The sequence below is a fragment of the Tachypleus tridentatus genome, chromosome 11 (assembly GCF_004210375.1).
Source record: "Tachypleus tridentatus isolate NWPU-2018 chromosome 11, ASM421037v1, whole genome shotgun sequence".
Classification (NCBI taxonomy): Eukaryota; Metazoa; Arthropoda; class Merostomata; order Xiphosura; family Limulidae; genus Tachypleus; species Tachypleus tridentatus.
This window is the reverse complement of record NC_134835.1, coordinates 26,499,440-26,520,459: the sequence shown is the minus strand read 5'-3', so window position 1 is coordinate 26,520,459 and position 21,020 is coordinate 26,499,440. Positions and strand designations below refer to the sequence as shown.

At 36.1% G+C, this 21,020-nt stretch overlaps 1 protein-coding gene across 6 annotated transcripts in view; it reads right to left on the bottom strand.

The window, feature by feature from the left end:
- Positions 1-14,262: 14,262 nt before the first annotated feature.
- LOC143231791 (homeobox protein abdominal-B-like) overlaps positions 14,263-21,020 on the bottom strand; it is a 73,702-nt gene continuing 66,944 nt past the window's right edge. For 2 of the 6 annotated variants that reach the window (XM_076466446.1, XM_076466444.1), the window contains 3 exons: positions 19,072-19,282; positions 17,053-17,735; positions 14,263-16,075 (listed from right to left, as the gene is read on the bottom strand). In XM_076466446.1, coding sequence (XP_076322561.1) covers positions 15,756-16,075; positions 17,053-17,689 — 957 coding nt within the window. In that variant the 5' untranslated portion in view covers positions 17,690-17,735; positions 19,072-19,282 and the 3' untranslated portion in view covers positions 14,263-15,755. Of the gene's footprint in view, positions 16,076-17,052; positions 17,736-17,921; positions 17,943-18,259; positions 18,578-19,071; positions 19,283-21,020 lie in introns of those variants that run through there. The other 4 variants (XM_076466442.1, XM_076466443.1, XM_076466445.1 and 1 more) reach the window with 4 other exon arrangements.

Below are 21,020 nucleotides of genomic sequence, written 5' to 3'. Positions count from 1 at the left end.
AATTGTTACAAACATAAGAATCTTATGCACTGTCAGTTCCTACAAACATAAGAGTTTTATTCAGCCTCAAATTGTTACAAACATACGAGTTTATATTCAGTTTCAAATTGTTACAAACATAAAAGTTTTCATTCAGTTTCAAATTGTTACAAACATAAGAGTTTTTATTCACTCTCAAATTGTTACAAACACAAGAATTTTATGCACTATCAATCGTTAGAAACATAAGAGTTTTTATTCACCCTCAAATTGTTACAAACATAAGAATTTTATGCACTGTCAATCGTTAGAAACATAAGAGTTTTTATTCACCCTCAAATTGTTACAAACATAAGAATCTTATGCACTGTCAGTTCCTACAAACATAAGAGTTTTTATTCACCCTCAAACTGTTACAAACATATGGGTTTTATGTACTTCCAAATTGTTACAAACATATGAGTTTTATACATTTGAAATTAATGTTCATTTTTGCCTTCCTGTACTAAGGAAAGAAGGGAACCTCTTGCGTCTCTCACGTTATTTCATGTTCTAATTGCACTTAGAGTTTTTACCAAATCACGTAAATATTAGGACTGGTCCATACAGTTCTCATTTTATAAAAATATTATTTGTTTACAACTAATATTATGGTCAAGAGCTTCCATTGATATACAACAATAAATATAATTTCATTGTTATTGCAACAAAGAAAATCAGTTGACAAAATAACATCACATCGATCAATCCCACTGTTCGTTGGTAAAATAGTAGCCCAAGAGTTGATGGTGGATGATAATGACTAGCTGGCTTCCCTCTAGTCTTAAACTGTTGAGTTAGGCACAGCTAGAGCAGCTAGCCCTCATGTAGCTTTGCGCGAACAGAATACCATGAGATTATACTTTACCTATTAATAATATGAAAACAATAAACGTACAAAGCAGAAAATAGTACTAAACATACAGGAGGTCCGAAAATACAGAACAACTCCAAACATTCTTTCATCTCAAGACATAAAACTTATTAAACAAGTATGTTATGTATTTTTAGCCTCAAGTAGAAATAATTAATCTTTTTTATAGCATGTTGAAACACCACTAGTTGGTAGAAAAAGATTAGAAACATGGTTATTGATTCGTATTTTAAATTATTTTACTATTTGTGTCGAAAAAAAAATTAAAATCTATCCCACACTTGATGTTACACTTGTATAAATAACATAATCACAGTTTCATGTTGCTCAGTGTTCTGTAAAGTGGTAAAGTTTAAGGATAAGTCCAGTTTGAACACAGTTTCATGTTGCTCGGTGTTCTGTAAAGTGGTAAAGTTTAAGGATAAGTCCAGTTTGAACACAGTTTCATGTGGCCCGGTGTTCTGTAAAGTGGTAAAGTTTAAGGATAAGTCCAGTTTGAACACAGTTTCATGTTGCTCGGTGTTCTGTAAAGTGGTAAAGTTTAAGGATAAGTCCAGTTTGAACACAGTTTCATGTGGCTCGGTGTTCTGTAAAGTGGTAAAGTTTAAGGATAAGTCCAGTTTCAACACAGTTTCATGTGGCCCGGTGTTCTGTAAAGTGGTAAAGTTTAAGGATAAGTCCAGTTTGAACACAGTTTCATGTGGCCCGGTGTTCTGTAAAGTGGTAAAGTTTAAGGATAAGTCCAGTTTGAACACAGTTTCATGTGGCCCGGTGTTCTGTAAAGTGGTAAAGTTTAAGGATAAGTCCAGTTTGAACACAGTTTCATGTGGCTCGGTGTTCTGTAAAGTGGTAAAGTTTAAGGATAAGTCCAGTTTGAACAAAGTTTCATGTTGCTCGGTGTTCTGTAAAGTGGTAAAGTTTAAGGATAAGTCCAGTTTGAACACAGTTTCATGTGGCTCGGTGTTCTGTAAAGTGGTAAAGTTTAAGGATAAGTCCAGTTTGAACACAGTTTCATGTGGCTCGGTGTTCTGTAAAGTGGTAAAGTTTAAGGATAAGTCCAGTTTGAACACAGTTTCATGTTGCTCGGTGTTCTGTAAAGTGGTAAAGTTTAAGGATAAGTCCAGTTTGAACACAGTTTCATGTTGCTCAGTGTTCTGTAAAGTGGTAAAGTTTAAGGATAAGTCCAGTTTGAACACAGTTTCATGTTGCTCAGTGTTCTGTAAAGTGGTAAAGTTTAAGGATAAGTCCAGTTTGAACACAGTTTCATGTTGCTCGGTGTTCTGTAAAGTGGTAAAGTTTAAGGATAACCCAGTTTGAACACAGTTTCATGTTGCTCGGTGTTCTGTAAAGTGGTAAAGTTTAAGGATAAGTCCAGTTTGAACACAGTTTCATGTGGCTCGGTGTTCTGTAAAGTGGTAAAGTTTAAGGATAAGTCCAGTTTGAACACAGTTTCATGTTGCTCAGTGTTCTGTAAAGTGGTAAAGTTTAAGGATAAGTCCAGTTTGAACACAGTTTCATGTTGCTCGGTGTTCTGTAAAGTGGTAAAGTTTAAGGATAACTCCAGTTTGAACACAGTTTCATGTTGCTCGGTGTTCTGTAAAGTGGTAAAGTTTAAGGATAAGTCCAGTTTGAACACAGTTTCATGTGGCTCGGTGTTCTGTAAAGTGGTAAAGTTTAAGGATAAGTCCAGTTTGAACACAGTTTCATGTTGCTCGGTGTTCTGTAAAGTGGTAAAGTTTAAGGATAAGTCCAGTTTGAACACAGTTTCATGTTGCTCAGTGTTCTGTAAAGTGGTAAAGTTTAAGGATAAGTCCAGTTTGAACACAGTTTCATGTTGCTCGGTGTTCTGTAAAGTGGTAAAGTTTAAGGATAAGTCCAGTTTGAACACAGTTTCATGTTGCTCAGTGTTCTGTAAAGTGGTAAAGTTTAAGGATAAGTCCAGTTTGAACACAGTTTCATGTTGCTCGGTGTTCTGTAAAGTGGTAAAGTTTAAGGATAAGTCCAGTTTGAACACAGTTTCATGTTGCTCGGTGTTCTGTAAAGTGGTAAAGTTTAAGGATAAGTCCAGTTTGAACACAGTTTCATGTGGCTCGGTGTTCTGTAAAGTGGTAAAGTTTAAGGATAAGTCCAGTTTGAACACAGTTTCATGTTGCTCGGTGTTCTGTAAAGTGGTAAAGTTTAAGGATAAGTCCAGTTTGAACACAGTTTCATGTGGCTCGGTGTTCTGTAAAGCGGTAAAGTTTAAGGATAAGTCCAGTTTGAACACAGTTTCATGTTGCTCGGTGTTCTGTAAAGTGGTAAAGTTTAAGGATAAGTCCAGTTTGAACACAGTTTCATGTTGCTCGGTGTTCTGTAAAGTGGTAAAGTTTAAGGATAAGTCCAGTTTGAACACAGTTTCATGTTGCTCGGTGTTCTGTAAAGTGGTAAAGTTTAAGGATAAGTCCAGTTTGAACACAGTTTCATGTTGCTCGGTGTTCTGTAAAGTGGTAAAGTTTAAGGATAACTCCAGTTTAAACACAGTTTCATGTGGCTCGGTGTTCTGTAAAGTGGTAAAGTTTAAGGATAAGTCCAGTTTGAAGACAGTTTCATGTGGCTCGGTGTTCTGTAAAGTGGTAAAGTTTAAGGATAAGTCCAGTTTGAACACAGTTTCATGTGGCTCGGTGTTCTGTAAAGTGGTAAAGTTTAAGGATAAGTCCAGTTTGAACACAGTTTCATGTTGCTCAGTGTTCTGTAAAGTGGTAAAGTTTAAGGATAAGTCCAGTTTGAACACAGTTTCATGTTGCTCGGTGTTCTGTAAAGTGGTAAAGTTTAAGGATAAGTCCAATTTGAACACAGTTTCATGTGGCTCGGTGTTCTGTAAAGTGGTAAAGTTTAAGAATAAGTCCAGTTTGAACACAGTTTCATGTTGCTCGGTGTTCTGTAAAGTGGTAAAGTTTAAGAATAAGTCCAGTTTGAACACAGTTTCATGTGGCTCGGTGTTCTGTAAAGTGGTAAAGTTTAAGGATAAGTCCAGTTTGAACACAGTTTCATGTGGCTCGGTGTTCTGTAAAGTGGTAAAGTTTAAGGATAAGTCCAGTTTGAAGACAGTTTCATGTGGCTCGGTGTTCTGTAAAGTGGTAAAGTTTAAGGATAAGTCCAGTTTGAACACAGTTTCATGTGGCTCGGTGTTCTGTAAAGTGGTAAAGTTTAAGGATAAGTCCAGTTTGAACACAGTTTCATGTTGCTCAGTGTTCTGTAAAGTGGTAAAGTTTAAGGATAAGTCCAGTTTGAACACAGTTTCATGTTGCTCGGTGTTCTGTAAAGTGGTAAAGTTTAAGGATAAGTCCAATTTGAACACAGTTTCATGTGGCTCGGTGTTCTGTAAAGTGGTAAAGTTTAAGAATAAGTCCAGTTTGAACACAGTTTCATGTTGCTCGGTGTTCTGTAAAGTGGTAAAGTTTAAGAATAAGTCCAGTTTGAGCACAGTTTCATGTGGCTCGGTGTTCTGTAAAGTGGTAAAGTTTAAGGATAAGTCCAGTTTGAACACAGTTTCATGTGGCTCGGTGTTCTGTAAAGTGGTAAAGTTTAAGGATAAGTCCAGTTTGAACACAGTTTCATGTGGCTCGGTGTTCTGTAAAGTGGTAAAGTTTAAGGATAAGTCCAGTTTGAACACAGTTTCATGTTGCTCGGTGTTCTGTAAAGTGGTAAAGTTTAAGGATAAGTCCAGTTTGAACACAGTTTCATGTTGCTCGGTGTTCTGTAAAGTGGTAAAGTTTAAGGATAAGTCCAGTTTGAACACAGTTTCATGTTGCTCAGTGTTCTGTAAAGTGGTAAAGTTTAAGGATAAGTCCAGTTTGAACACAGTTTCATGTTGCTCGGTGTTCTGTAAAGTGGTAAAGTTTAAGGATAAGTCCAGTTTGAACACAGTTTCATGTTGCTCAGTGTTCTGTAAAGTGGTAAAGTTTAAGGATAAGTCCAGTTTGAACACAGTTTCATGTTGCTCGGTGTTCTGTAAAGTGGTAAAGTTTAAGGATAAGTCCAGTTTGAACACAGTTTCATGTGGCTCGGTGTTCTGTAAAGTGGTAAAGTTTAAGGATAAGTCCAGTTTGAACACAGTTTCATGTTGCTCGGTGTTCTGTAAAGTGGTAAAGTTTAAGGATAAGTCCAGTTTGAACACAGTTTCATGTGGCTCGGTGTTCTGTAAAGCGGTAAAGTTTAAGGATAAGTCCAGTTTGAACACAGTTTCATGTGGCTCGGTGTTCTGTAAAGTGGTAAAGTTTAAGGATAAGTTCAGTTTGAACACAGTTTCATGTGGCTCGGTGTTCTGTAAGGTGATAAAGTTTAAGGATAAGTCCAGTTTGAACACAGTTTCATGTTGCTCGGTGTTCTGTAAAGTGGTAAAGTTTAAGGATAAGTCCAGTTTGAACACAATTTCATGTTGCTCGGTGTTTTGTAAAGTGGTAAAGTTTAAGGATAAGTCCAGTTTGAACACAGTTTCATGTGGCTCGGTGTTCTGTAAAGTGGTAAAGTTTAATGATAAGTCCAGTTTGAACACAGTTTCATGTTGCTCGGTGTTCTGTAAAGTGGTAAAGTTTAAGGATAAGTCCAGTTTGAACACAGTTTCATGTGGCTCGGTGTTCTGTAAAGCGGTAAAGTTTAAGGATAAGTCCAGTTTGAACACAGTTTCATGTTGCTCGGTGTTCTGTAAAGTGGTAAAGTTTAAGGATAAGTCCAGTTTGAACACAGTTTCATGTTGCTCGGTGTTCTGTAAAGTGGTAAAGTTTAAGGATAAGTCCAGTTTGAACACAGTTTCATGTTGCTCGGTGTTCTGTAAAGTGGTAAAGTTTAAGGATAACTCCAGTTTAAACACAGTTTCATGTGGCTCGGTGTTCTGTAAAGTGGTAAAGTTTAAGGATAAGTCCAGTTTGAAGACAGTTTCATGTGGCTCGGTGTTCTGTAAAGTGGTAAAGTTTAAGGATAAGTCCAGTTTGAACACAGTTTCATGTGGCTCGGTGTTCTGTAAAGTGGTAAAGTTTAAGGATAAGTCCAGTTTGAACACAGTTTCATGTTGCTCGGTGTTCTGTAAAGTGGTAAAGTTTAAGGATAAGTCCAATTTGAACACAGTTTCATGTGGCTCGGTGTTCTGTAAAGTGGTAAAGTTTAAGGATAAGTCCAGTTTGAACACAGTTTCATGTGGCTCGGTGTTCTGTAAAGTGGTAAAGTTTAAGGATAAGTCCAGTTTGAACACAGTTTCATGTGGCTCGGTGTTCTGTAAAGTGGTAAAGTTTAAGGATAAGTCCAGTTTGAACACAGTTTCATGTTGCTCGGTGTTCTGTAAAGTGGTAAAGTTTAAGGATAACTCCAGTTTAAACACAGTTTCATGTGGCTCGGTGTTCTGTAAAGTGGTAAAGTTTAAGGATAAGTCCAGTTTGAACACAGTTTCATGTTGCTCGGTGTTCTGTAAAGTGATAAAGTTTAAGGATAAGTCCAGTTTGAACACAGTTTCATGTTGCTCGGTGTTCTGTAAAGTGGTAAAGTTTAAGGATAAGTCCAGTTTGAACACAGTTTCATGTTGCTCGGTGTTCTGTAAAGTGGTAAAGTTTAAGGATAAGTCCAGTTTGAACACAGTTTCATGTGGCTCGGTGTTCTGTAAAGTGGTAAAGTTTAAGGATAAGTCCAGTTTGAACACAGTTTCATGTGGCTCGGTGTTCTGTAAAGTGGTAAAGTTTAAGGATAAGTCCAGTTTGAACACAGTTTCATGTGGCTCGGTGTTCTGTAAAGCGGTAAAGTTTAAGGATAAGTCCAGTTTGAACACAGTTTCATGTTGCTCGGTGTTCTGTAAAGTGGTAAAGTTTAAGGATAAGTCCAGTTTGAACACAGTTTCATGTTGCTCGGTGTTCTGTAAAGTGGTAAAGTTTAAGGATAAGTCCAGTTTGAACACAGTTTCATGTTGCTCGGTGTTCTGTAAAGTGATAAAGTTTAAGGATAAGTCCAGTTTGAACACAGTTTCATGTTGCTCGGTGTTCTGTAAAGTGGTAAAGTTTAAGGATAAGTCCAGTTTGAACACAGTTTCATGTGGCTCGGTGTTCTGTAAAGTGGTAAAGTTTAAGGATAAGTCCAGTTTGAACACAGTTTCATGTTGCTCGGTGTTCTGTAAAGTGGTAAAGTTTAAGGATAAGTCCAGTTTGAACACAGTTTCATGTGGCTCGGTGTTCTGTAAAGTGGTAAAGTTTAAGGATAAGTCCAGTTTGAACACAGTTTTATGTGGCTCGGTGTTCTGTAAAGTGGTAAAGTTTAAGGATAAGTCCAGTTTGAACACAGTTTCATGTTGCTCGGTGTTCTGTAAAGTGGTAAAGTTTAAGGATAAGTCCAGTTTGAACACAGTTTCATGTTGCTCGGTGTTCTGTAAAGTGGTAAAGTTTAAGGATAAGTCCAGTTTGAACACAGTTTCATGTTGCTCGGTGTTCTGTAAAGTGGTAAAGTTTAAGGATAACTCCAGTTTAAACACAGTTTCATGTTGCTCGGTGTTCTGTAAAGTGGTAAAGTCTAAGGATAAGTCCAGTTTTGAACACAGTTTCATGTGGCCCGGTGTTCTGTAAAGTGATAAAGTTTAAGGATAAGTCCAGTTTGAACACAGTTTCATGTTGCTCGGTGTTCTGTAAAGTGGTAAAGTTTAAGGATAAGTCCAGTTTGAACACAGTTTCATGTTGCTCGGTGTTCTGTAAAGTGGTAAAGTTTAAGGATAAGTCCAGTTTAAACACAGTTTCATGTGGCCCGGTGTTCTGTAAAGCGGTAAAGTTTAAGGATAAGTCCAGTTTGAACACAGTTTCATGTGGCTCGGTGTTCTGTAAAGTGGTAAAGTTTAAGGATAAGTCCAGTTTGAACACAGTTTCATGTGGCTCGGTGTTCTGTAAAGTGGTAAAGTTTAAGGAGAAGTCCAGTTTAAACACAGTTTCATGTGGCTCGGTGTTCTGTAAAGTGGTAAAGTTTAAGGAGAAGTCCAGTTTGAACACAGTTTCATGTTGCTCGGTGTTCTGTAAAGTGGTAAAGTTTAAGGATAAGTCCAGTTTGAACACAGTTTCATGTTGCTCGGTGTTCTGTAAAGTGGTAAAGTTTAAGGATAAGTCCAGTTTGAACACAGTTTCATGTGGCTCAGTGTTCTGTAAAGTGGTAAAGTTTAAGGAGAAGTCCAGTTTGAACACAGTTTCATGTTGCTCGGTGTTCTGTAAAGTGGTAAAGTTTAAGGATAAGTCCAGTTTGAACACAGTTTCATGTTGCTCGGTGTTCTGTAAAGTGGTAAAGTTTAAGGATAAGTCCAGTTTGAACACAGTTTCATGTGGCTCAGTGTTCTGTAAAGTGGTAAAGTTTAAGGATAAGTTCAGTTACAACAACACTGTAACTGACTAGGAAGTCAGGGACAACCAACCTCAGTGGAAAATAACGTGTCTGAAGGAAACTGGTTCGAGAAATGGTGTCTACCAAGTGCTATGGACATTAGGAAATGCTCAACATATAATAAATGGCAGATGACGGAAACCGAAAACCAGAACCAGCCATTTCACAAATATAGAACAAACATGAGCGAGAAATTAAATGTAATAACCTTTGTCTTGTATGCAAACCGTTAGTCGCAGCTGCTAACAAAGAATACACCTATAAATACCTCGGAGATTAGTCCCAGCTGCTAACAAAGTATACACTTACAAATACTTCTGAGATTAGTCCCAGCTGCTAACAAAGAATACGCTTAGAAATACCTCGGAGCTTAGTCCCAGCTGCTAACAAAGAATACGCCTACAAATACCTCGGAGATTAGTCCCAGCTGCTAACAAAGAATACGCCTACAAATACCTCGGAGATTAGTCCCAGCTGCTAACAAAGAATACACTTACAAATACCTCGGAGATTGGTACACATTTCTTTACATGAGGGCCGCTGGTCCGAATCTTCATCATATCAAACATGCTCCCCCCTTCAGCCGTGGGGGCGTTATAATGTTACGGTCAATCCAACTATTCGTTGGTAAAAAAGTAACCTAAGAGTCGGAAGTGGGTGGTGATGACTGGCTGCCTTCCCTCTAGTCTTACACTGCAAAATTAGGGACGATTAGCGCAGATAGCTTTCGTGTAGCTTTGCGCGAAATTCAGAACAAACAAAACCAATCAATCCTTTACATGAAACCTAGAAAATTCTTGGGGCAATGTTCCTTGAAGAACGGATGAAAATGAATCATAATATATCCTTAAACTAGAAAGATTCCGACTATAATTAAAGCCTGCAGTTGTTAAACATGCCATTAAAATATTGTTTATAATACTGTTTGCTTTCAGAATTTCGCTCAAATCTACTCGAGGGCTATTTGCGCTAGTCGTCCCTAGTTTAGCAATGTAAAACTAGAGGGAAGGCAACTAGTCATCACCATCCACCGCCAACTCTTGGGCTACTCTTTTACCAACGAATAGTAGGATTGGCCGTCACATTATAACGCCTCTATGGCCATTAAGTTTCTAATAACATTAGAAGTTTAATCCCTCCTTGAATTTTGTACCACAAACTTGAAATATCAAATTAAAATAGTGGCAATGTGAATTCACTTCACAGAATTTTGATGACTTGTTTTATTTTAACACCAGGTGGCGTTGTTGCAGTACTTGATTCAAAAATCAGCTACGCGCTGGAGATAACTTGTTCTCCTGGAACGAAATATAGAGTATTTGATCATCAACCGGCATAACGATAACATTTGTGAATGTGTTTAAACCTTGTAATTTTACAGGCCAGAAATAACATTAAGTGGGTTGCTTCAGGAGGTCAGAAGGTGTTTCAATAGTTTACCTTTACACAGCATTTTTAGGCTGTTCATAACTAATTTTAAAAGATAATAGTAAAAAATAATCTAACTATTTAACCGCGCTAAACCGAGCCTTCTATTCCACATTTAACTTTAGAGTACTTATAATGAAACCACCCCAGTGGCTCAGCGGTATGTCTGCGGACTTACAACGCTAAAAACCGGCTTTCGATACCCGTGGTGGGCAGAGCAGAGATAACCCATTGTGTTGCTTTGTGCTTAATTTAAAACAACAACTTAAAATGATTTTTGATCTAACTTTTTGTTAAAAAATCACACTACACTGCAAATTTTGTTCCCAAACCACAAATTTTCCCACCATGAACTCCGGGTGAATATTGCAGGTGTTTTGGTAACTGTTTACAGAAGTAAGACGACTTAGGTTCTTCTACTTTCGGTCTTGTGTCGTTTTAAATTAATTATTAATTTTAAAAATGAGGAGAGAAAACAGACTTAATAAATTCAACTGAGTGATAGATCGTTGTAAGTAATTCTAGTCTGAATATTAAAAAAAAATCGCATTGTTGAAACATTCAGTTATTGTGAAAAATATAGTTCCAATGTCAAAATGTTTTATTATTGTTAACTTACTCATAGCATAAAGTGCGTAGCGGATTTAGAAATGGTGGATTTTTGTAATTGTATTAGCAATCTGAATATTACGTTTTATACGTTTATTATAATAATTGTTACATGGTTTTGAAATGAAAAGTACACAGATGTACATTAAATGCAATTTCTAAAACATTAAACATAAAGATCTATCTTTAATAGTTTTGTAAGGTTTGGTATTTCATATAATCCTGTTTGGTTTTGTAAGATTCGGTATTTCATATCATTCTGTTTAGTGATGTAAGGCTCGGTATTTCATATAATCCTGTTTGGTTTTGTAAGGCTCGGTATTTCATATCATTCTGTTTAGTTTTGTAAGGTTCGGCATTTCATATCATCCTGTTTAGTTTTTAAGGTTTGGTATTTCGTATCATCCTGTTTAGTTTTTAAGGTTTGGTATTTCATATCATCCTGTTTAGTTTTTAATTATGGTATTTCATATCATCCTGTTTAGTTTTTAATGTTTGGTATTTCGTATCATCCTGTTTACGTTTTTAAGGTTTGGTATTTCATATCATCCTGTTTAGTTTTTAACCTTCGTGCTCTCTATTTTTAGATTTTTCATTCATATTTTACGATATAATACGTAAATCATACGTTTCCAAATTATATCATACTTGTAGCAAATGTTTCAAAGAGCACAACCATATTTTATGTGTTGTATCTTTGATGATCTGTATTTCAAGTTGGTTTCTTTATTGTTACACATGCATTGTATTAGAAGTATTATTGTTTAGAAACTTTCCCTTATGAATTTTATTTTTAATTTTTAAACAGTCGTGATCAAAAATAAGAACCGTTTAACTTAATTTTTTTTTTAAATTAGATAATATGGCGCCTTGTACAGATTTAGTAACGTGATAGATGGCGCTATCGTCAATCAAATCAACCTTTTTAATATAGATGATGACGTAACTGATATTTGAAACGTCACTCATATACACACATATTCATAACACTTTTTTAATACATTAATTTAACTGAATTATAGGCCGAGTAGACATCTATTTATTCAGTAGCATTAAATAACACTATACAACAAAATTGTTACTTTTTCTTGTTCCTGGACAGAAAGTGTTATTTCCCAATTGCTTATGCCTAAAGTAAATGGAAATGACCTATTTTTCTCTTCAAACTTTACTTTTGTGACCTGGGAGCGTATAACGAAAACATAATGAGAGACTATACTGGGGGCTGATACGTGAAAGTCGCAAATCTCGAAAAACTACTCACTTCTAAACATTTTTGTTATTTTTTGTATAACTTTAGTATAAATAAATGTAAATCTTGATTCATATGTTGTTTTATTCAAACTTTAAGTAAATGAAAATGTACAAATTTGCCCGTTTTTACATAGAAAATAGGTTAATTTCTAAATTTCATTATCCAGGTCACAAAAGCAAAGTTTGAAGGGAATAAAGGTCATTTTCTGAACTTTTACAGCATAAGCAATTAAGAAATAACTCATACTATCCAGGAACAAAATTTGTGTTACATAGTATAATCTGTATGAACATTTAACTTTTTTCTTTGTGTGAAGACATTCACTCTATGTTTATTGTGTTGTTAGTAAACGGATTATAGCATCTCCAATACAGAAATTCACGACTTAGCTGTTATCTTTAGATAAGAACAAAAAAAATATAAAAACACCCCGCGAAGTGTTGTATTGAAATTAATATTTAGTATTAATCTCTCGCAGTTTATTTTAAAAAACAAAAGTTAAATGTGTAAACCTGTTAAGAATTTTTCTGTGGGGCAAAATATCCAAAGAATATAAACTCTGATGTCCTTCTGTGGCTCAGTGGTACGTTTGAAGGCTTATAACGCTGAAAACCCATCTTCGATGCACCTGGCGGGCGGGACATAGATGGTCCAGTGAGTATCTTTGTGTTTAATAAAGGCAAACTCAGATTCGGTTTATTTTCGTTTTTTTTCAGTACCTTATTTTGTCTACAACACTGTAAACTGATGTAAGATAATCGACTTGTTTATACCATACAGAAAAACTTCCTAACTTCTTCGGTATTTATACCACTTGACTATAAACCAAACCATCTAGTGAACTTTTATATGAAACACATTACAAAACTGACGTACAAAAGATATCACTAAATCTTCTACTAAAAAAGAAACTAAACACAAGATAATAAAAATAAAATTAATGTCATTCACTCACGTGATTAACTGACAACTTATTCTCTCACGTGATTAAGTGACAACTTATTTGTATAAAATATTAATAACTGAAAAAAATACTTTGAGATAATAACAGTAACATTGGACACCCAAAATTTTCAATGTTTTTCTTTTCTTAAATAATCTGGTCGTGAACCACATTTAACACCTCATATTACATCTATGTTACTTGTTCCACAGTTAAGAATCACTACACTCGGGTGGCATGTGATGTTTACAAAATGTGGTGACGACCCTGAGCAGTAGTCAGGAGACTATTGAAATATATTTGTGAACACCCAATAATTCTTATAAACTCGTGAGTTTAAAATTCTATAATAATTTTCCAGTTATTTTTTTCATTACGATGAAAGATTTGGTTTGGCTTGTTTTGAATTTCGCGCAAAACTACACGAGGGCTTTTTTGGGCTAGCCGTCCCTAATTTAGCAGTGTAAGACTAGGGAAAAGGCAGCTAGTAGTCACTACCCATCGCCAACTCTTGGGCTACTCTTTTACCAACGAATAGTGAGATTGACCGTCACATTATAACGCCCCCACGGCTGAAAGGGAGAGCATGTTTGGCGCGACGGGGATTCGAACCCGTGACCCTCGGATTACGAGTCGAGTGCATTAAGCTCCTGGCCATGCTGAGTTTACGAAGAAAGATATGTTCTTACCACAGAATCGTTTTGGCTATCTATTCTTGATGTAATTGTTTGTACCTGTTTACAACAAAGTGAATATAGAATTTTTATTACATTTTCAAATAATACTCAGAACCTAAATCTTTATTTTTTATTAGTCAAAGTGTCTTACACTAAGAAGTTAAATTCACTAAGGACTCAGCTGGTTGTGTGATACCGAAACTAGCATTACAATAATCTGATTATAAAGTTAAGCTTCTACTTTTTAACATGTAAATTATCTATATGTTATTCCCAAAATCCATACTATCATAGTTCGAAGTAATTGGTTCCACTTTTCGACTCTAACGGAAACAGCATTAAAACTACTTAATTCGTTGTTATTTGAAAACGAATGAGGCTCTTAGGCTAAAAATCAATACTGATTTAGTAACAGTTCCAGCACTATCGTAACAAGGTGCTACAACATTTTACTCGAAACGTTGTCTGAGACAATGCAAGTGAAGTCATTCAAAATTCCCAACCTTAAGATTAATAGAATTAATGGACACGAGATGGAAGCTATGTTTCAGAAACACTTATCTTTTCTTCCTTCTCACTATCCTAATCTTTGTCAAACCCCCTCCCCTTGTTCATCTTTCTCAAACCCCCTTCCCTTCCTTTTTCCTTTAATTCATTTCACCGGCGCTCGAAGGGCAAACACAAAGCTCATCGATCTGAGGGTTATTTCATGCCTCCATTATCGCCGGCGCATGCGTACAAAGAGATATTGGTAGTTTCCTGCTATCGTATTGATAGTTCCCAGCACGATAGGGTTTTGGAAGAAAAATATGTTTATATATATGTATATATATATATATGTAAAAACTACGATGAGAACGCCATCTGCTGAGAAAAAACTTGAAAAATAGATTGTTCACCTATTATCCAACACTTTTTTTTTTTTACTGCATACCTTTCCAGCCTGACACATGTAACATTTTAAGTACAAAAAAAAATGTATATATATATATATATATATACACGAACATTGATTTTTGTTTGGTAGACGTTTAAATGAGTGTTCCATATAATACTTCTGATCACTCCAATAAACACAGAGCCGTACATTGAACAACGTTTATTAAAATTCATTCACATTACAAATCAAGCGACAATGCGCACAGTCACTTTGTACAGCCAGTGTCAGTTTTTCACCAAACTAAACTGTTCTATTAAAAAATAATTCCAAATTGAAAGTTAGACACAAAACAAAACAAAATTACAAAATTGCACCTGTTCTGTACAGGCCTATGATTTAGTTGTTAAATAGTACTTTTAACGTTACGTTTATTACAACAGTACGTTTCAAACTACCAGCAGTTGTCGGAAAAAAAGAACTCAACAGACAGCCGTTATGTACAGCAATAACGACACTATAGAACATTAATTTACACTAGCTAAATTATGGTATTAACAACATACTTCATGATAATGGTCAATGTCACAACCTTTCTGCGGATTTATGACACTAGGAACCATACGATTGAATCTGGTCACGTGAACTACATACAACTTGTACTTACCTAAATATGGTCACAGTGAAATATTCTAAATGAAATACACCAACGTGAACACCCAGCCATCGATTTCCACGTTAGATTTGGACAGAATGAAAACAACGCACTCGTTTTTTTATTTTTATTTTTTTTACAGAATAACAAAACGGTGATCCACTCATTAGGTTCTTTCACAAGAGACGCCATGACTAGGACAGGTCACTGCGTCCGAAAACACCTTTTAAATAAAGAACGTTATTTAGCAAAACAAATGCGTTAATCTCTTTATAACACATTGGCAGCCCATCGTAATAACTAGAACACTGACAGAACTTCCAAAAAAATTTTCTACAGTTTCTATCTCATAGAATAACGTGATACAATTGAAAGACAAAACTCATCTCTTTGTTTCATGAACGGGTTTCGGGCATTTTACTCATAAAAAAGTTTTTTAAAAAATCCAAATGTACAAAATTTAACCGTCTTAAACAAAAAACAAAAAACTGCATTTTTTTAAACTTTTTTTTTTCTTTTTCTTAGTAAGGGCTCATGAGGTAGGCTGTACATATCGGTAATACAAGTATCACAACCCAGAACGTGGATTTGTTCGTATAATATCGAGAGAAACACAACATTTAAACCCCAGACTACCAATATTTTGTTTTGTCAGCGAGTTTTACATATCAGATTGTTGAACTGAGCCATCTTCGGATACAGTCGATACAGTCTGAAAATTAGAAGGTTTCTAGCATAGCATTCGCCTATATTTATTACTGTTGTTGTTTTAAACATAATTAAAACAAATTGAAAGCTAACTTCAATTAAACATCTGAACAAGTTGGAAAACATTGGTTCACATCAAGATACCTTTAGGTCCCGTAGTGTTTTTTTTTTTCTGGTTTTTATGTTGTTGTTGCCAGGTTTCAACTAATTGTTAGGTTGTTTTGCATTCTTTCTCTGAGCAATTATAGTTTCTCTGAATATTTCTGCTGGTACAGCTGTTCTTTCGAAGTGGCGATAATCATGTTTGTGACTTAAGATGTTCAATTAATCAACATTTTTATTTGGCAGAAATCGGGTCCGTGTTGTTGTTGTTGTTGACAATGATACTGTTGTTATTCTGGGCATCTCCACTTCTTTGGGCATTTTTCTTACTCTTCATTCTCCTGTTCTGGAACCAAATTTTCACTTGTCTTTCTGTTAAGTTCAAGTTACGTGCTAGTTCCCACCGTTTCTGTTTCGAAACGTAAGCATTGAACAAAAACTCTTTTTCCAATTCAAGCGTTTGAAATTTGGAATACGGTTTTCTTTTCTTTCTCACTGTGACCGTCCCCGTGCAGTCCAGAGGATTTGACATTAACGATTCACCTGTGAACGGAACTGAGAAAAAAAAACAAAATAAAATAAGAATTTTTATCTCGGTAACACTTTACACTTCAAGACGATTTTTGTACCTCTAATAACGATCGAAACTGAGCTTTGAAACGGTGGTTAATTGTTTAAGCCACGTTGTATACAGAACAGTTTCGTTTCAAGGTCACGAGCTAAACGTACTACTCACTTGTAAGTGCAAACACTCAGTGCTTTAGTAACTATTTAAGTTTTACTTTTTTTAGTGAAACTCACATACAAATGTGAAACGTTCACATGAAGTTTTGTTGTCTGTAAAATAAAACGAAACAAATGTGTTATGAGCTTCTCTTTAACAGTCATAAACGTATTTACTACCGTTCATGAGACAATAAAACAGTAATAGCCCAGAATACATGACATGCGAGCTAAACGCATGCACTGGAGTTGTGTTTTCTCAACTTCGCCACTAAAGTAGCTCCACACAGCAGAAAACAGGCAGATCTCGACTTTAATTTACCATAAACACAAAAATTAATGTTTGTATCTGTCTTTACAGTACAAAGAAGAAACAAAGTAGTGATAGTTACTGTTATTTTGGCTCATTCGAAACAGCATGGTACGTTAAACTGGATAATTTGTATATAACTTTCGGGTTTAAGGATGTAAAATTTAAAATGATTTTTAAGTGTGTCCGTACTTAATAAAACACCTTTATACGATGTGTTTATTTATAGACTTAAATCTTCTTTCTCTCTCTCTCTCTCTTTGTGTGTGTGTGTGTTACACTTTAACTAAGTTGACCAACATCTGCGCCAGTTGCTGATTCGGTAATCTTGCTACGTCATGCCCTTCGTAAGAATGCTATGTTTCCTAAATTCAAGGTCTTATGGTATGCGACATATAACAAAATATAAAACGAGAATATCCAACGATTTTGTGCCTTTTTCTTTATTTGTTTCTCAAAATATAAAGTTCTTGAATATGAAAGGCTTAACATTACTTACCGCCACCACCTGGAATATAATGTGTCGGTCCATGGCCTTCAGTCCCGCCGAAACCCCGAAATCCATAGCTGTCAGGGTGGGGGAAGTCCATGGGCGCCCGTCCTCGCTCATCGCTGGCGAGATATGGCATGTGCTGAGGTGCATGGGGCTCCATGTGGCCCGGCACTCGCGTAGGATACGGAGTATAGTTACACCAGGTCTGTGGAGCGAAACTCTGACAGGAATCTGCAGGGGCCACACTGCTAGGTCCCGGGGACCCCAATTCGTACGTGTTCGACCAGAACTTGAGTGAAGGTTTCCTGTCTGGCGTGCCCACAGCTCTGACGGCGTGTTCATTGTAGTAATAGGTTGGAGCCATCCCAGCCTCTCGGACATTACACAGAGTCTGGTTGTACTGAGGGTGGGGGTCAAAAGCTGTGTGGTTTTCGGCGGCGTAAGACCATGGTTGTCCACCATGCCCGTGTCGGATAACGGCAGCAGCGTTTTCCACGTTGTGCTCGTGATGTGTGTATGATACTGACAAACCACTGGCGACTCTCTTGGCAGGAATGTGAAGAGGCGCAGGTTGACTTGGCGGCACGGGATCCAGGGTTGGCCGACTGCTCGTGCTGTCCTCATAGAGGGCTCCGTTCATCATACTCGGCCGTCTTGGCACGTTATTCTCGCAACACTAGGACCTCAACCTAGTAAATTGTAAAGTCACGTGAGTATTACGTCACACGCCACCAAAAAGTAACTGCACAATCTTACTTACACTGGCTAAAAAAAACAAACAAAACACATAAATAACCATGCTTATTGACAAGAAATTAGTACCACAGTGTCAAAACAAAAACAGTTAAAAACTTGAAAATAAAAATCGAATTTACTTTTTTATATTGTAATATGAAACATATTAAGCAGATCAGTTAATCTGCTCAAAGCTGCAGTTTCGACCAATATTAACACTTGCTAGTCCACAATAGAAACTACTACACAAACTATGTTATTGTTCCATTTAGTTTCCGCAGTTAATTATACCAGTGCCATTCGGAAAATCAATTAAAAACCTACTGAAGAATAACATGTTAAGAAGGTTCTGGTTAGCGTTGCGCTGTTAAAAAGTAAACAGAGAGAGTTTTAACGTAACAGGAGTTTATTTGTAACATAAGTAATTTTAATATCGTTTCGTCTACATTTCTACACAAACACAGCGATAAAGAAGAACCTTGAAGAAACTCAAAGAGAAACAACTTTATGATGCCATACACCTAGTTACATCTCACTCAGCCTTCTGGTTTTCTTGCAAACGATTTCCGTCTCTTACGTCATGAAATGCGCTTCTCTGCAAACCTTCTACTAGTCCAGCGTTAAAATATCTTCCTAACCACACATCGACAACTGTAACCTAACCCCTCGTAGTAGGCTTGCCATATGCAATAGGCACTCCTCTAAGCTTCGAAAGCGAGTTCTCAGGGATCTCGTGGTAACCGAACTGAAACTACAAGTACCGCGTTCTCTCTGTCACTAGGAGCCAGGCCTTCAGAACTACCTTAATGTTCTTATCGCGCCATCTGGTGAAAAGAAAGTACTTCACTCACTGAACTGTTCAGAACGAGGCGCTGGTGGATAATAAACTGCACCAGAAAAGCCAAACTGCATAGAGTTTAGGTGATACGTAATTCGGTGATTTCAACGTCTATAACGTGAAACAAACATTTAGAATCTCCACTTGCGACTCCACTTGCGAATTTCGTTTGTATCACTCATTTTCCCCGACGATTTATTTCGCTAAAATAAAACTCGTACCATTTCCAAATGATAAACACGTTTGTTGTCGTGAGGATAAAAAAAAAACTAGAAATTCCCAGTTATTACTTTCCGGCGATTTAATATAGAAAATTATTTAATTTTTTACATCAAATTTTAAACAGACCTTATCTACAGAATCACTTGAGAATAATGTATGCACACACAAAAATTGAAAGAAGAAAAATGATTGGGTTTGATTAATAAATGATGCTATACTGTACATCTTACCTCTTCCGGACAACTCACTTTATGTCCGTTAATAACTGACACTCTTCGCGATCTTTCGAAGACACGGACCGATGGTTTAAGTCAACTTTCTTACCCGGTAACTCTGGGCAATCGGATGCGAGAAACAGAAAGGAAGGCGGGTCTACAGCTGCTACTGGAGGCTTTGCCCACAAGATAGATGACCGAGGGTTAGAGAGACAGCAAGTTTCTTCTGAGGATTATAAAGAAACGTTCAGAATGTTGTTTTTTTTTTGGCACTGATGCTCAAAAAAAAACCAAAACAAAAAAGACTCAATCTTGCAGTGTGTAAAAAAAACAAACCCTTCAACCCTGGGTTTCGATTTATTTTAGTTCTGAAATAAACTTTTATGTTTCAAAAAATATTGAGGCGTATTAGTTTTGCATTACTGTTTCTTTGATCTAGTGAGTTTCTAAAATAAGACATAAAGTAGTCATTTATTAGACAGATTAAAATAGAATGTTGTTGATCTACGTGTACGTTTTTAAAATAAAACGTAATGTAGTAATTCATTATACGAATCAAAATAGAATGTTGTCGACCTACGTGTAAGTTTTTAAAATAAAACGTAATGCAGTAATTCATTATACGAATCAAAATAGAATGTTGTCGACCTACGTGTAAATTTTTAAAATAAAACGTAATGTAGTGATTTATTAAACGGATCAAGAGAAAATGTCCTTAACTGTTATGTAATTTTCTAAAATAAAACGTAATGTAGTAATTCATTAGACGAATCAAAATAGAATGTTGTTGATCTAAGTGTAAGTTTCCGAAAGATGCATTAGCCGAATCAATAGAAACATACTGTAGTTATTCAAGCTCTATGTATATATTCAAGTGATACTTTTTAAATCTGGAAAAAACACACTATTCAAGAACATGAATATATGGCATTTCATTCACATCTACAAATGATTTGTGATAAATATTTTTTTTTCCTGCAGAGAGTTGGAATTGAAACAGTAATCATGACAGAAAAACTAGTTCACAATAATAGAGGCACCTGACATTCCAACCAAGTCTTGTTCGTGTGATAATATGCAAAGATTAACATTAAAACATGCAAAAGTACCATCGAACTGAACGTTTTACAGTTTCACTCAAGGCAAAATAAGCAGTGATAAGTACGTCCTTGGTTAGCACAGATGATTAACGAACGCTAATCGCATTAAATAAACATTTTTGTTTAATTGCGTTTAATAGACACCCACATGTAAAGGAAAAACGTAAACTGTTAATAAAAGATAAGCAAACCATAAACTGTAGTTTCCTGAGATGTCAGAAAATAGTTTCAAGTTTAAATCTTAAGGATAAGCAAAAAATGTTTTTATTTCGATAATCATGTTATGATTGTTTTAACTTCTCTGCAATATAAAACAGAATGATGTGCCGTTATCCAGAGTAATAAGAAATACATCAAAAAGTGATCAATCCTGTTTGGCCATCACACAACGGATGGTACGAATCGCAAATAAAGTTATGTATCGTTTTGTCCAGAGCAAATAAATAAAATTTGCACACTTTGCTTAATCGTTAAATACGACTAAATACAAACGAACAAAATCTCGTGCTGTTGATAAACTCAACACTGTGGCTCTGTATAACAAGTGTGCGGTGCTCCTAATAGATCAACATACTTGTAGTGGCGTCTCTTGGAATAAATCAGTTATAGCAACCAAGAGGTGGTGTCTCGTCGTACAAATCACCTAGATGCACAGTAGAGGTGTCTAGTCTCAGATCAATATACTAGTAGTGGCGTCTCTTGGAATAAATCAGTTATAGCAACCAAGAGGTGGTGTCTCGTCGTACAAGTCACCTAGATGCACAGTAGAGGTGTCTAGTCTCAGATCAATATACTAGTAGTGGCGTCTCTTGGAATAAATCAGTTATAGCAACCAAGAGGTGGTGTCTCGTCGTACAAGTCACC